Genomic DNA, 16,677 nt, shown 5'->3' on the forward strand with positions numbered 1-16,677 from the left:
CTAATTGCTATAGTGCACATGATAAATGGGGATTCCTAAAACAGCTAAGAAATGGCAGCTATTACATGTACCTATGTAGCTACATAACGTATGTGGTTGTGTAAATTTATTAACACACAAACCTTGTTCGGATTGAAGTGTGTGGACCATTGGGGTTAACCCAATTCTCATGGATGAATCATTCGATCTCTGGTGTAGTGCTGTAGGGTGATCTGATTCAGATGATGAGGTAATACCATTATTATGCTGAGTAGAGTCAGTTGATGCTGATGGAAATAAGGCTTGCAAAAATTCTGCGAAAGCAAACCATAGTTATGCATGCACATTGTATGTAGGATTGAATCTACAATTCCAAAGCAGCCAAACTGTAAAGAAAAATGGGGTTCAGTCTTTAAATAGCCAGAATTTTGAGAGGGTGTGAAATCAATGGTGGTGATGGTAAGACAAGAAATGGGTTCATGCAGAAAAGTTGATTTTAGTGATGACCGCCTTACCATGATTGACATTAAGATTAGCAGCTATTTCTTTGTGACTTTGATTTCATGACTTTTATACCTTAGCTTTTTGAAGGCTACACACTTTTTCACAGTTTGGCTGTACGTAATGGCATAATATTCTGTATGTTAAGCATGCTAAGAAGCATTTAATATACTTACCATGTCTTAATGTTTCAAGAAATTGCTTGGAGTTCCTAGAAGTAGTCAGTATACTCATAGCATCTAAAAAGTTGAATATATCTCTATCTTCCTTTACTATTGAAAACACAGTGGACATTAAAATTGACTCATTGGCTACATCAGCAGATGGGATTGCTTTTAAGTGTAACAGCGATCCCTCAGGTACTCCAATTTGTGATTTCAATTTCTCAATAGTTTCCAAATGATTTTGAGGAAGACATTCACATAGCCTTTTGTAGTTCTTTTTCAGCAAAGCTAAAACTGTTTTGAAAAAACAACAACAAAATAACAGTACAAATTATTATTACCAAAACATACAGTATCAATAAAATCATCACTTTTACACATATGCCCAAATACACATTACCATTCCAAAAATCGATGCGGCAACCATTCTAAATTGGCCACCACTCGATGCTTGAAAACGATGTTTAAGGAAATACAGTATATTGCATAATCATATACTGCTACTGGTGCTATTAGGAATATAGTATGAATGAGGGGCTAATATGGCTCAAGGCTTTGTCAAGTGGTATGGTAGGCTTAAGACCATTTCAGAGTACTACCTTTTTTAATACTGCAAGACTTATTTAAACTATAGACAGGGGGAAGTGATAATATCACCACTATGGTTACTTTGTTTAGTGTTTGAAATGTGCTATAATAAGATCAAAGGAAATACAAATATGTAGCATGGTTAGACAAGTACAAAAATAAAGCATTTCTGTATAAATTTAAGTGTGTAGCCAGATGTACAATTCATTTAAGACTGGTTTTTTACTAAAAATTGTCCATGCAAAGTACAACACAATGCTATAAAGCAAAGATTCTTTTTTAAGTAAGAAAATGTAGATAACACTGTTGGAAACAGCTGCAATGAGACTGAAATACTCCAAATCGCACATTCGACATTTCAAGATAAATGGTTTTAAACAATTCAAGTCAGCATAACTTGCTATGGATAGCAACCACACGTATGAAATTTACACAAAAGATGCATCAATCTATTTCCTTTCAGACCACTTCCAGTACTTGTAGCTGCTTGTAGAGTTTCCCACCAAATAAGATAGAAAATCCATGCAGTTGGACAAGTGAGGTAGCATTACAAGTACTCACAACGAGGCGGAGGGTGGAGAGTGGTGGGGTGGGCAAGAGAGACACTTTAAAATGGAGGCAGACCATGACTGAAGTACAGGCATGAGATTATAGGGTTGTGCTGGCTTCGTAGTGGCAGATATGCAGAACGATCAACAGAAAAAACGTTTGGCCAACAATGCCAGGCCATCCACCAGCAAACCACTGATTCTTGCTAAGCCAGGTCCTTCAATAGCCATTTGAGCTCACCACACCACCCAGAAAAGATGTCTGTTAAAACCAGCCTCAAGTAGTCTGAGCAATGCTGAGAGTTAAAACCATTGGTGTAATAGAAAGTTATATAGCCACTGGTGGTGTTAATTTGATTTTACCTGATGTGCGATTTGGATCGGTTTTGTAAAATCTAGTCACATTTAAAGTTGTTATATGCTAACATACACAATCAACCTATGCAGTGCAATGTATTGTACCGCATATGTACCTTTTGAGTTGCGGTCTAATGAGATGCTTGAAAATAGTTGCTGATATCCTGAATTGTTTGCACCTGATACACATTATGTATATGAACATTTTCAGAGCAAAATTAATTGGTTTTCTTACCACTAGATGATATAAAGTTACGTTGATGTGAGCTTGACTGTGATGAATTATGCAGTCTCCCACTTCTTAACACTGGAACACATTGTTGAAATTCTAGTGAGATATTTTTAAAAGTTTTATATAAACATGTACTATGCTGTAAGAACTACAGTGGGTTAGTTGTTAATTTGCTAATTTATTTGTAACTAATTATATGTTAATTGATTGTACATTTAAGTAACATGAGTCAATTACAATATACTGTAATTGTTCTGGACTGTAATAAACAAATAACAAATATATTTTTGATATATTAGTGTAAGTTCTACACACGTATAACTTAGATACTGTATTATATATGTAGTGGTTATATGCTTACTATTGATAGGTAAATTTGTTAGCCTGTATTACTTCATGGGGTTTTGTTAATGTTACAAATTTGCTAAGTAATAGAATGCACAAATTTCATAAAACTTGTGGGTTTTCAGGGTACGCACTACATACATTACTGTGGTCCTTAACCTACATATTGCCTTAACTATCAGCTAGTTATAATACAGTATTGTCTTTTCAGGGAGGATGACTGTATACTGCATTTTCCTTACGGTAATAGCAGCATAACTGTACTGTATTGAGTCACACAGTACAGTTATACAGCTAACTAGACAAATACAGTTTAGTTATGTAGATAATTGGGCTAATACAGTATTAGATAAATGGGCAAACACATAGTTACGAGAAAATTTATGTATAAAGAATATTACAAAAACGACTCCATTCAGACAGCATCATTGATCATGTGTGTGACAATATAAATCACTAATACTAGCCACACTTATATATCCTACCAGTTTGTTCTACTCTGTGACTAGAAATACTGTGGAACACTTACTGATACTCCTATCGCTAACTTACTGATACTCCTATCGCTAACTTACTGATATCCTAATCACCGAAAATAAAAGTGATTCGTCTATTCAAGAAAACTGTTTCGAGCAAGACAATCAGGAAATACAATACACTTAAACCACTGCCTATGCTTGCGTGTATGAAAAATACAACACTTGGGAGATGTCTTGAAACAAATACAACACTCAGTTTTACCTCTCATACTATATTAGCCTCTCCTCTTGCTGTATTTTCCATACACATGCACAGTGATCCTTTAACTATGACATAAATGCTTAATAAACTAGTAATTCTCAATGCTTGCACATAGGTGTTGAGACCAGTTTCCCAAAGACATTTTATGCTATTATGTGATTAGGCCTATACTGCATCCCATCACACAACAGGATATATCTCAATACTGGAACACACTATATGAATTTTGCAACTTTTTTTTTAAAAAACTACTATACTTCCTGGAAAATACATGATTGATTACTGTTATTGCACAAAATGTTATGGCCGATTAAAGACTGGAAAAGTAGGCAAATGTTATGTGTCCACATGCCCTGTTTTTGCAGGCCCAGTCACATTAGTGCATGTTACTTCAATACAGAATACATACACACACCTTGCATTAAACTATCAATATATTGGCTTGACTTTTCACCATCAACTAATGCTTTAATATTTTCACAAAAGGGCAAAATATCACTCTCTGTTCTAATAAGGGTAACTAAAACATAGATTATAATTTCATTGGCTTCTTCTTTAGATGGAGGAGCTCTCAGCAGCTGTAAAGTGAACTCTGGTATTCCCATTTGCTTCAACTTCTCAACTGTTTTCAAATAGTTACATGGTAGACACTGACTCAATTTCACAAAATTCTTCTTCAGAACATCAACAGCTGCAATACAATACATTCATAAACAAGAATTTGCCAATGAAATTAGAGCTGAGCTATGTACTGTAGTTGTCATTAATCAATTATCTTGATAGCTAGTGGGTAACAGTCATAATAATGATACTACCACAGATTATAGACACACTGGGTGTGTCTATAACTATGATACTACGCAATTGTGCTATTGTGATAAATTCTGCATATCTGTGCTTAGTATAAAATATATGGTGGCTAACGGAAGCAAACATGACGGTGTTGAAGTTGACGAAACTGTGAAAGTCCAGTAATACACAGTAAAGATAACAACTGTAATACATGTACATAATACAGTTTTACTAAGAAAAGCAGATAATGTGTAATTGGGTTATTTGTGTATCATATATGTAAAACTCAGTGTCTTTGATAGCTGCTAGTAATATTGTGACACTATTCAATCTGTCACTCAGTATGATATTGTGATATAAAAGTTACTATCAATCATGATTAGTGATAGTCATACTATATATCACTCAGCTCTAAATCAAATAAATTAATGCTTTAATGAACAAGTATAAGTTTCAAAGATTCAATTGTATCAAGGGTTTATGTCAAACTTTTGAAGCATATAGTAATTACCTATTGAAATCTGAGCCCCCAAATACGTACTGCGTATAATTATATTGATCATATTATTGAAATACTAGATGCCCATACGGCTTTTGCATTCTATTTAAGGAGACCAAGAATCTGTCTTACAGCTAAAAAACTAGCTTGGTGTAAGAACATTGAGTACACATCACAGTGCCACAGTGTTGTACCTTTGGATTTCGAATCCAAAGAAAGTTGTGAAAATGCCAAGTGATAAGCTATACTGTCCACACCTAATAACGATAAAGTTACAAACAGTGTAATAAGAGTCATGTGATGTCTTACTTGATGATGTTGAGTGATGTTGTTGATCACTTGACAATAACATTGACAACAGGTCACCATTAGTTGCTGCTGTGATTGGTGGTGACTGAATGTTCTGATTAACACCTAATCATTACAGGTGTAAGGTAAGATTAGAAAATTTAAATGCTATGTGTAATTACAGTGCCACAAAAGGGTTGAAACAAGGAAGCAAATTACAGCTCATACAGTAGCAGGTCAACTCAACATATCTAGCAAGTATGACAAAAATGTGTTTATGATACCAAGACACATGATAGTGTGTAGGGTTGACAATGAAAAATCAACCTCTATAATTCTCCGCCAACTCTGAGTGATCAGTCCTACCCAAGTCTACATCAAAACCATAGGGTAATAATACGGTGATTCCCCTTGCTGTTTACGTAGTGCACAAAAATACCAATAATTTTCACATCTACCAGGCAAACCACTTATAGCAGCGAGCTGAAAATCGGTATGTAGCTGCAATACTCATCGTAGAATGTCCTTGCAGTAGTACAGAAGAATCAGATTACAAACCACTGAATTATGATTCAAAAACCAATTCCGTGTAGCAAATGCGAAATCGAGATACTCTAATACAACAGTTACCGTAATAGAGCATTCAGCTAGTTTATGACTTACTCCATTATAGAATTCTATTACATTGCAAGTTATTCTGTAGGGAGTTCAGCTGCAAACAATTAATCATATAGACAGTTCAGCTGGAAGCAAGTCACCTTGTAGAGAGTTCAGCTACAAATATATCGCTGTAGAGATTCAGAACATTACAAGTCACACTGAAGAGAGTTCAGCTGCAAACAAATCTACCTGTAGACATATCAGTTACAAACAAATCACCCCCTGTAGAGAGATCAGCTACAAACAAATTACCCTGTAGAGAGTTCGGCTAAAACAAATCATCCTGTAGAGAGTTCAGCTACAAACAAATCACCCTGTAGAGAGTTCAGCTACAAACAAATCACCCTGTAGAGTGTTCAGTGACAAACAAATCACCCTGATGAAAGTTCAGGTACAAACAAATCGCCCTGTAGAGAGTTCAGCTACAAAAAAATCACCCTGTAGAGAGTTTAGCTACAAAGAAACCATCCTGTAGAGAGTTCAGCTACAAACAAATCACCCCCTGTAGAGAGATCAGCTACAAACAAATTACCCTGTAGAGAGTTCGGCTACAACAAATCATCCTGTAGAGAGTTCAGCTACAAACAAATATCCCTGTAGAGAGTTCAGCTACAAACAAATCACCCTGTAGAGCGTTCAGCTACAAAAACAAATTACCCTGTAGAGAGTTTAGCTACAAAGAAACCATCCTGTAGAGAGTTCAGCTACAAATAAGTTACCCAACAGAGAGATCAGTTTGAAACAAGAGATTTCAGCTACAAACAAATCACTCTGTAAAGAGTTCAGCTATGAACAGATCACCCTGTAGAGAGTTCAGCTAGATACAAGTCACCCTGAAGAGAGATCAGCTAGTAGAAGTCACCTTGTAGAGAGATCAGCTATCACCTTGTAGAGAGTTCAGTTACAAAGAAACCATCTTGTAGAGAGTTCAGCTACAAACAAATCACCCTGTAGAGAGTTCAGCTGCAAACAAGTCACCTTGTAGAGAGTTCAGATACAAACAAATCACCCTGTAGATAATTCAGCTAGAAACAAGTCATCCCGCAGAGAATTCAGCAACAAACAAATCACCCTGTCTAGATAAAAGTCACCCTGCAGAGAGATCAGGTCACCCTATAGAGAGATCAGCTAGAAAAAGTCACCTTGTAGAGAGTTCAGCTACAAAGAAGTTACCCTATAGAGAGATCAGCTTGAAACAAGTCACCCTGTAGAGAATTCAGCTACAAACAAATCGCCCTGTAGAGATTTCAGCTACAAACAGATCATCCTGTAGATAGTTCAGCTGATACAAGTCACCCTGTAGTAGAAGAAGTTACCTTGTAGAGAGATCAGCTAGAAACAAGTCACTTTGTAGAGAGTTCAGCTACAAAGAAACCATCCTGAATAGTCCTGCGCGTAAGCCACAAAACTATTCACTTTTTGATAAAAGCATCAAATTTCTTATGGGGTTTGTGGCACGTGTACTAAGTGATTTTAGAAGGGGAGGCATGTAAAAAGTCCTTTGGAATCCTACTTTTTGGACCTTGGCAACAAAACTATTTGTTTACATGGAAAACAATCAAGTTTAAAGACTGGATCTAGTACTAGAGCAGTACAAAGCCTGCAGCTGCGACATAATAGCCCATTAAAATACCACAGTTCTGTAGTATCGTGTACAAGGATCATCCTGTTGTGCATCGTTTCTTTATTGAAGATGTATAATAAAAGTTATTGAATGATGAAGCTTTAATTGGTTACAGGTGGACATAGAATTATTGAAATCCCTCTGTATATGCATAAATCAAGCAATTATCTCTGCAATGTTGATCAAATCTAATTAGTATTGTAGAGATACCTTGTTGTGTAGAATATACTCTGATATTCCAATGATTTTATGTCCACCCATAAGTCTGTAACCAATTAAAATTTCATTATTTGATAACTTTTGCTATACACCTTCGATAAAGAAATGATACACATAAGGATGATCCTTGTACATGATATCAGAGAACTGTGTGCGTTGGAAATGCAAAACTGTAATAAAACTCCTTGAAAATAGCATTTTTAATCATTTTGTTTACTGCCGGACTGAGAAAACAATTTGTTTCATATGGCATTTTAATGGGCTATCATGTCACAGCTGCAGGTTTTGTACTGGTCTAATACTAGATCCGGACTTTAAACTTGATTGTTTTTCCATGTAAACAAATAGTTTTGTTGTCAATGTCCAAAAAGTAGGGCTTTTTACATGCCTCCCTTCTAAAATCACTTAGTACACGTACTACAAACCCCATAAGAAATTTGGTGCTTTTATCAAAAAGTGAATGATTACCTCATTTAGAGGTCTTACAGGTTTTTGCAATTGAATTCGTCGCCTTTGCAATTGAATTCGTCCCATTTGCAATTGAATTCGTCGGTATTGCAATTGAATTCGTCCCGTTTGCAATTGAATTCGTCAGTATTGCAATTGAATTCGTCCCGTTTGCAATTGAATTCGTCGATTTTGCAATTGAATTCGTCGGTTTTGCAGTTGAATTAGTCGGTTTTGCAATAGAATTCGTCGCGTTTGCATTACAATTCGTCATAAACAAAACGGCTCCAAGAAACCAACCCGTTCATTAAGATATGAACTATTTATGCCTTGGAGAGTTACACTTGAGACACTAGAAGGTAATTAAAGCTGGTAGTACGCGAAGCTGATAGCTGTCTGACAAGTTAATTAGCTTGCTCGCGAGTGACCACACCCATCGCGAATGGCGTAGTAGAGTTTGGAATGTTGCTGGAGAGGCTGCAGAGGAAGAATTATTGCCTTATAAAGAGTTGTTTACTACTGTTGTACTTGAACAAGTTCTTGTAGCAGCTGCTACATCATGTTTTCATGTTTGCTCCAGCTGCCATTCTTGTTACGGACGAATTTAACTGCAAAAGCGACGAATTCAATTGCAAAACCGACGAATTCAATTGCAAACGGGACGAATTCAATTGCAAAACCGACGAATTCAATTGCAAACGGGACGAATTCAATTGCAAAAGCGACGAACTCAATTGCAAACGGGACGAATTCAATTTCAAAGTCGCCGAATTCAATTGCAAAAACCTGTAAGCACTGCACTAGTAGAAAGTTCAGCTACAAATAAATTACTCTGTAGTGAGTTCAGCTGCAAACAAATTACCCTGTAGAGAGTTCAGCTACAAACAAATCACCCTGTACAGAGTTCAGCTACAAACAAATCAACCTGTAGACAGTTCAGCTACTTTTCAAGTCCCTTAGTAGAGAGATCAGCTGCGAACAAGTTATCCAGTAGGGAATAATAGACATGTAATAAATATAATTATATAATATATATATAATTTGTATAATTTCTGATCAAATCAAAACTAGTTGAAGTATTAAAAATCTGCTTTGTCTTTTTGTGATAAAGAATAAGGATAGGTTAAAAATGCCACATACAAATACAAAAAGAAGTGATATCTAATCAAAACAGCCAAGCTGTAAAAAAAAGGTGTGGCCCCTAAAAAGGGCATAGTGAAAAAGAAGTGAAATCCAGGGTGGCGGCCAAGAAATGGTTGTGATGGTAGGTTAATTGTAAAAATTTTAATAACGACAATTCAGGTGAATTTGGTGCCGAATCCTAGTGAAATTTGGAGGAGGCAACACAAATTCACCTGAATTGTTGTTATAAAAGTTTTTACCATTAACCTACCATCACAGCCATTTCTTGGCTGCCCCCTTGGATTTCACATCTTTTTCACCATGGCTATTTTAGGGGCCGCACCTTTTTTACAGCTTGGCTGTTTTTGATTATATTACTTTTCCAGGTAGACCATAGTCTATATACTGTAGCCATCCAGTACAATAATTATACAATTTAGTCTTAAATTGTTCACTAAACTGTCACTCAGCTTCACCTCAGACTATATTTGTGACTGTATTTTGGAAAAACAATCCAAATCACACATTAAAAGTTTTGAGATAAACGGTTTTAAAGAATTCAAGTTAGCATAACTTGCCAAGGATAGCAACTACACATATGTAATTTACACAAAAGCTGCATCAATCTATTACATTTCAGACCACTTCCAGTTCTTGTAGCTGCTTGTAGAGTTTCCCGCCAAATAAGATAGAAAATCTGGATGAGCGAAGTAGTATTATGAGTGCTCACAAAGGGGTAGAGGGTGGCGGGGTGGAGGGTGAGGGGTCGCGAAGTGGGTAAGGAATAGACTTCAAAATGAAGGCGGACCATGATTGGTGTCTAGACACGAGATTACAGGGCTGTGTTGGCTCCTTAGTGGCTGATATGTAGCAAAATCAACACAAAAATGTCTGGCGAAAATTATAAGGCTGTCCACCAGTAAACCAGTAATTCTTGCCAAGCCAGTGATTCTTGCCAAGCCAGGTCCTTCACAAGACCAGTAACCACCATTCGAGCTCTACACACCACCCAGAAAAGACATCTGTTGAAATCAGCCTGGAGTAGTTTGAGTAGTAGTGAGGGTAAAAACTATTAGTACGATAGTGTAGCTATCCACTGGAGGTGTTAGTTTGATTTTGTCTGATGTGCGATTTGGATCAGTTTTGTAAAATCTGGTCACATTTGACTCTCACCCATTCCCTTGAGCTTGTGCTCTTACCACAGTGCTTTAACTTGTATAATCCTTTAGAGATTAATCGTGATATCTGTTTTTTTGTTATTTGTACATGGAAATACTCACCAGATCTTATTTCATCGATCACCATCATCAACTGATGTGATGTACTAATAGTCTCCAGATGAGCACACAGATCAAGTAATTCTTCTCTACAGCTCATCCTCTCAATCAAACAATCCAATATTATCTTATTAGCAGTAGTGGAGTTACTACTACTCAATATCATACAAATCTGATCATCACTGATATGATTTATGAGCTTATCAGCAGTCTGTTGATAGTTATCAGGCATCAATTTCACAATGGTATGATACTGAGCTTTGAGCTGGGCAAAATCTATAAATCCAGAAATAATCACAAGAAATACAAAAGTATTACATCATGTACCTTTGTTAGCAATGATCTTCTGTGGTGGATTAATGTCTACTGTACATAGTGAAAAAGGAGCACTATATAATATTATTGTGTAAACAATTATGTATGTATGCTCAGTCCACAAATTTGGCAATTAGCATTACATAATTATTGTATTATGAGTATTGTAGGCAGCATATATTATGATTGTACACTATTTAAGATACATAAGAGGCTTGGTCCAAGTATTTGCATTGTAGAAGTGAAGAAATTGGGTTAATTATATCTGTAGAATTGCAAAAAACATACTATATGAGTCATTACTTTCTGATACAGCAGCACTGGTAACTACATGGTTAGATGTGGTCCCAGTTGTAGAAGATGATGCTGGATTAGTAATCATGTATTGATCATCAGTATTAGTGGAAATGGTTGGCATATTGGTAGAGTGTCTGGTATCAAGTACTGAAACTTGAGATGATGAGTCAGCCGGTTGGTTTCTGCATGCTGATCTAGGCAAATTTCCACTGCTGGATTGAGCTGCAATAATTATAATGATTTAACAGTTGCTATTACAATCAGTGAATGCTTAAACCGATAGCACATAATAAAAATATTTAGACTCTATTTAGGCTGTTTTGGGTGGGTAATAAATCTCATACACTCCACCTTGTTTTCTAATATACTCCACGCCTTTAAGCACAATATGACAGATGCTCAAAATCGGGTTTGTCCGATCGCTATGCGTTGTTCACGTGCAGTGATTTAACGAGCATGATTATTTAGTCACGTGAAGATGCATAGTTGCCATGGCGCTAGTAATATTGCAAGAAAACCAGCTGCTTTTGCCGAGCCTACAGCAGAAACAGCCGTGGATGAGGTAAGTAATCTGAGTGTAATGTGAAATAGAGTCTAAAGCAGTTATACGGGCACAATGTGGAGTCTATGAAATTTGTAAACCCTCAGGCCCTTAGTAGCACCCTCACTTCACTCATGCGCTACAGCCCAGGCCTTCGGGTTCATAAATTTCATAGACTCCACATTGTGCCCGTATAACTATTATTAAGCCCTTAATATTTTTATTATGTACTCTTGCTTAAACACATATCACCTAATAGAAGCAGATTATTTATATTTTGAACTTATACACATTCAATGCTATAATGACAACAAACTTTATGAATAAATTAACCAGTACAAAAGTTACTTTAGTCGTCATATTTAGGGTACTGCCATAGCGCTGCATTTGTTCATAGTAATTTCCAACAGAGATTCACCAACATTGCCACAATAATTTCATAAGTGATAGGTACATATAAAAGCATAAAGGGATGATCTATAAATAAATAATAGTTCGACCTTGAAACACAGGGTTCTAACCCAAAGGCCCTGTGTTGTGGCACATGGGTAAAGCGAGGGTGCTACTACAGGGCCTGAGGGTTTCTAAATTCTGTAGAGTCCTGCATTTTGAAGTCTAGCTTATTTATACCACAGCACATTGTTGTACTTTTACTGCATGCTGCTTGTTGCACCTCACAGCTTCTTGCGACATGAGAAATGTAGTGCTCAATAGTAAAGCAAGCCCAAAACACCTCACCCTATTTAGTATGGTACATTTTATCTAGTTAAATTCCCATGGGCTGGTTTCAAATAATAGGTGAAGAATAAAGAAATGCCACAAAAAAATTATACAAGGACCCGTAATTTCAAATGCCACTGTGAGCGTGTACAAGATTTTGATTCGCAAGTTAGTCTGATTATGAGAAGATTTTAGTGAGGGTGATATGTATAATATACTGTAGCTACTTGTACATAATAGGAGTAAAATAGAAAACAAAGCAACAATGTGAGGAAAACATTAAATCCCTCATGGGATAGCTCTTGCTACACTCAAATCACAAACAACTGATAAAAAGAGACCGGCCTGTTCCCTTTGGCTTTACAAACTTGGTATCCATCACTCCAACACTGTAATAAATATAACATACTATATTTTATGGCACTAGACATTCTCAGATCGAGTCACAAATGTATACATGTATCGTTATTCAAAAACATATATACAACATATACAGTGTACCACATGGTCAGTTGGTTTACAAGCAGTGTATACAACTTGTACACAACAGTTTACCTGTACTGGATGGAAAATTCAACTGTAGAGTAGCTGTACATGTGGTAGTCACCTCACAGTTCTGAGATTGAGAAACAGCAAAACTAGAGCTAGTAATTAGGTCTTGTGGTTTAGTGGGCAAGCTGGGAGATTCTATCACTAAACAATCACTTGGTTGCTGATGTGGCAAAGTATCTGATGATGATGGTGGCAATTGCAAAGATAAATCCTTAGGAGCTGCTATAGATACAAACAAATAATTATTATTATTATGTTAAATCTACAACAGGAGTAATAATGCATGTTTAGTAGTCGATAATGAAATTTGAACACATAATATTGTATATAACTTTACAAAAAAAATAAAAATAAAAACAGATTTGTAGTATTGAGTTACAGTATGCAATACATGAAGGAATGAGCAGGTAAGAGAGTTTTGGTAGCTAGTAAGATAGATTCATAGCTAGTAGTCAGTAACATATAAGTCAACAGTATGCTGCTTTGAGCTGATATTGTGACTTTTGGCATATCTTAGTAGCTACAATGCAGTCATCATGTACTTACACCTTTGTCCACTTTTGTACCCTATCACTTTCACTTAGCATGTCATTTACAGGTATTTGTTTTCTGCCACATAATAATAAAATGGAAATTGTTGGTAATATTTGCACTAAGCCTGCAACTGTGGAACTAAGAAGATGGATTCCACACAAGCTTCCTTGAGCGTATAGACCGAAACTAACTGACAGCTACTTTGCTATATAATACATTTATGGAATTTCACTGATGAATAATATTGTTACAAATGTTAACAAGCATAGAGAATATTACTACTGATAGGAACATCTAATCCAAAACAGCCAAGCTGTAAAAAAAGAGTGCGGCCCTGAGAAAGGCTATGGTGAAAAAAGATGTGAAATCCAAGGTGGCGGCCAAGAAATGGCTGTGATGAGGTTAATGGTAAAAATTTTAATAACGACAAGTCAGGTGAATTTTGTGCCAAGACCAAGCGGCACCAAATTCACCTGAATTGTTGTTATTAAAACTTTTACCATTAACCTACCATCACAGCCATTTCTTGGCCGCCACCTTGGATTTCACATCTTTTTTCACCATAGCCTTTCTCAGGGCCGCAATCTTTTTTTACAGCTTGGCTGTTTTGGATTAGATTTCGCTTCTTTTTGTATTTGTATACCCCAAAGCCGGCCATAAACGGCTTTAGGGCTTTTTAACCTGTCATTTTTTCTTTACTACAGGAAGAAGAAAAGATGAAGCAGGGTGATTTCTTTGTAGCTAAACTCTCTGCAAGGTGGTCCTTCTAGCTGATCTCTCTACCGGATGACTTGTTTGTAGCTGAACTCTCTACAGGGTGATTTGTTTGTAGCTGAACTCTCTACAATGTAACTTCTTCTAGCTGATCTTTCTACAGGGTGATTTGTTTGTAGCTGAATTCTCTACAGGGCAATTTGTTTGCAGCTGAACTCTCTACATGGTAGTTTCTTTGTAGCTGAACTCTCTACAATGTGACTTCTTCTAGCTAAACTCTCTACAGGGTGACCTGTTTCTAGCTGATCTCTCTACAGTGTAACTTGTTTCTAGCTGAATTCTCTACAGGGTGATTTGTTTGTAGCTGAACTCTCTACAATGTAACTTCTTCTAGCTGAACTCTCTACAGGGTGACTTGTTTGTGGTTGAACCCTCTACAGGGTGATTTGTTTGTAGCTGAACTCTCTACAAGGTAACTTCTTCTAGCTGATCTTTCTACAGGGTGATTTGTTTGTCTGACTCTCTACAGGGCAATTTGTTTGTTTGCAGCTGAACTCTCTACATGGTAGTTTCTTTGTAGCTGAACTCTCTACAATGTAACTTCTTCTAGCTGAACTCTCTACGGGTGACTTCTTTCTAGCTGATCTCTCTACAGGGTGACTTGTTTCTAGCTGAACTCTCTACAGGGTGATTTGTTTGTAGCTGAACTCTCTACATGGTAGTTTCTTTGTAACTGAACTCTCTACAATGTAACTTCTTCTAGCTGAACTCTCTACAGGGTGATTTGTTTGTAGTTGAACTCTCTACAAGGTAACTTCTTCTAGCTGATCTTTCTACAAGGTGATTTGTCTGTAGCTGAATTCTCTACAGGGAAATTTGTTTGCAGTTGAACTCTGTACATGGTAGTTTCTTTGTAGCTGAACTCTCTACAATGTAACTTCTTCTAGCTGAACTCTCTACAAGGTGTCTTGTTTCTAGCTGATCTCTCTACAATGTAACTTCTTCTAGCTGAACTCTCTACAGGGTGACTTGTTTGTAGCTGAACCCTCTACAGGGTGATTTGTTTGTAGCTGAACTCTCTACAAGGTAACTTCTTCTAGCTGATCTTTCTACAGGGTGATTTGTTTGTCTGACTCTCTACAGGGCAATTTGTTTGTTTGCAGCTGAACTCTCTACATGGTAGTTTCTTTGTAGCTTAACTCTCTACAATGTAACTTCTTCTAGCTGAACTCTCTACGGGTGACTTGTTTCTAGCTGATCTCTCTACAGGGTGACTTGTTTCTAGCTGAACTCTCTACAGGGTGATTTGTTTGTAGCTGAACTCTCTACATGGTAGTTTCTTTGTAACTGAACTCTCTACAATGTAACTTCTTCTAGCTGAACTCTCTACAGGGTGATTTGTTTGTAGCTGAACTCTCTACAAGGTAACTTCTTCTAGCTGATCTTTCTACAAGGTGATTTGTCTGTAGCTGAATTCTCTACAGGGAAATTTGTTTGCAGTTGAACTCTGTACATGGTAGTTTCTTTGTAGCTGAACTCTCTACAATGTAACTTCTTCTAGCTGAACTCTCTACAAGGTGTCTTGTTTCTAGCTGATCTCTCTACAATGTAACTTCTTCTAGCTGAACTCTCTACAGGGTGACTTGTTTGTAGCTGAACCCTCTACAGGGTGATTTGTTTGTAGCTGAACTCTCTACAAGGTAACTTCTTCTAGCTGATCTTTCTACTAGGTGATTTGTCTGTAGCTGAATTCTCTACAGGGCAATTTGTTTGCTGCTGAACTCTCTACATGGTAGTTTCTTTGTAGCTGAACTCTCTACAATATAACTTCTTCTAGCTGAACTCTCTACAGGGTGACTTGTTTGTAGCTAAACCCTCTACAGAGTGATTTGTTTGTTGCTAAACTCTCTACAAGGTAACTTCTTCTAGCTGATCTTTCTACAAGGTGATTTGTCTGTAGCTGAATTCTCTACAGGGCAATGTGTTTGCAGCTGAACTCTCTACATGGTAGTTTCTTTGTAGCTGAACTCTCTACAATGTGACTTCTTCTAGCTGAACTCTCTACAGGGTGTCTTGTTTCTAGCAGATCTCTCTACAGTGTAACTTGTTTCTAGCTGAACTCTCTACAGGGTGATTTGTTTGTAGCTGAACTCTCTACAAGGTAACTTCTTCTAGCTGATCTTTCTACAGGGCAATTTGTTTGTTTGCAGCTGAACTCTCTACATGGTAGTTTCTTTGTAGCTGAACTCTCTACAATGTAACTTCTTCTAGCTGAACTCTCTACGGGTGACTTCTTTCTAGCTGATCTCTCTACAGGGTGACTTGTTTCTAGCTGAACTCTCTACAGGGTGATTTGTTTGTAGCTGAACTCTCTACATGGTAGTTTCTTTGTAACTGAACTCTCTACAATGTAACTTCTTCTAGCTGAACTCTCTACAGGGTGATTTGTTTGTAGCTGAACTCTCTACAAGGTAACTTCTTCTAGCTGATCTTTCTACAAGGTGATTTGTCTGTAGCTGAATTCTCTACAGGGAAATTTATTTGCAGTTGAACTCTGTACATGGTAGTTTCTTTGTAGCTGAACTCTCTACAATGTAACTTCTTCTAGCTGAACTCTCTAC

The 16,677-nt window shown here is 36.9% G+C and overlaps 1 protein-coding gene across 3 annotated transcripts in view; it reads right to left on the reverse strand.

Moving 5' to 3' along the window:
* Positions 1-16,677, reverse strand: part of LOC136246618 (uncharacterized) — a 54,002-nt gene that overhangs the window by 18,722 nt on the left and 18,603 nt on the right. For all 3 annotated transcript variants that reach the window (XM_066038142.1, XM_066038141.1, XM_066038140.1), the window contains 11 exons: positions 12,812-13,030; positions 11,002-11,217; positions 10,711-10,749; positions 10,387-10,659; positions 5,056-5,160; positions 4,941-5,003; positions 3,871-4,146; positions 2,373-2,465; positions 2,254-2,316; positions 657-938; positions 123-293 (listed from right to left, as the gene is read on the reverse strand). In XM_066038142.1, coding sequence (XP_065894214.1) covers positions 123-293; positions 657-938; positions 2,254-2,316; positions 2,373-2,465; positions 3,871-4,146; positions 4,941-5,003; positions 5,056-5,160; positions 10,387-10,659; positions 10,711-10,749; positions 11,002-11,217; positions 12,812-13,030 — 1,800 coding nt within the window. The remainder of the gene's footprint in view (positions 1-122; positions 294-656; positions 939-2,253; positions 2,317-2,372; positions 2,466-3,870; positions 4,147-4,940; positions 5,004-5,055; positions 5,161-10,386; positions 10,660-10,710; positions 10,750-11,001; positions 11,218-12,811; positions 13,031-16,677) is intronic.

The sequence above is a fragment of the Dysidea avara genome, chromosome 2, assembly GCF_963678975.1.
Source record: "Dysidea avara chromosome 2, odDysAvar1.4, whole genome shotgun sequence".
Taxonomy (NCBI): domain Eukaryota; kingdom Metazoa; phylum Porifera; class Demospongiae; order Dictyoceratida; family Dysideidae; genus Dysidea; species Dysidea avara.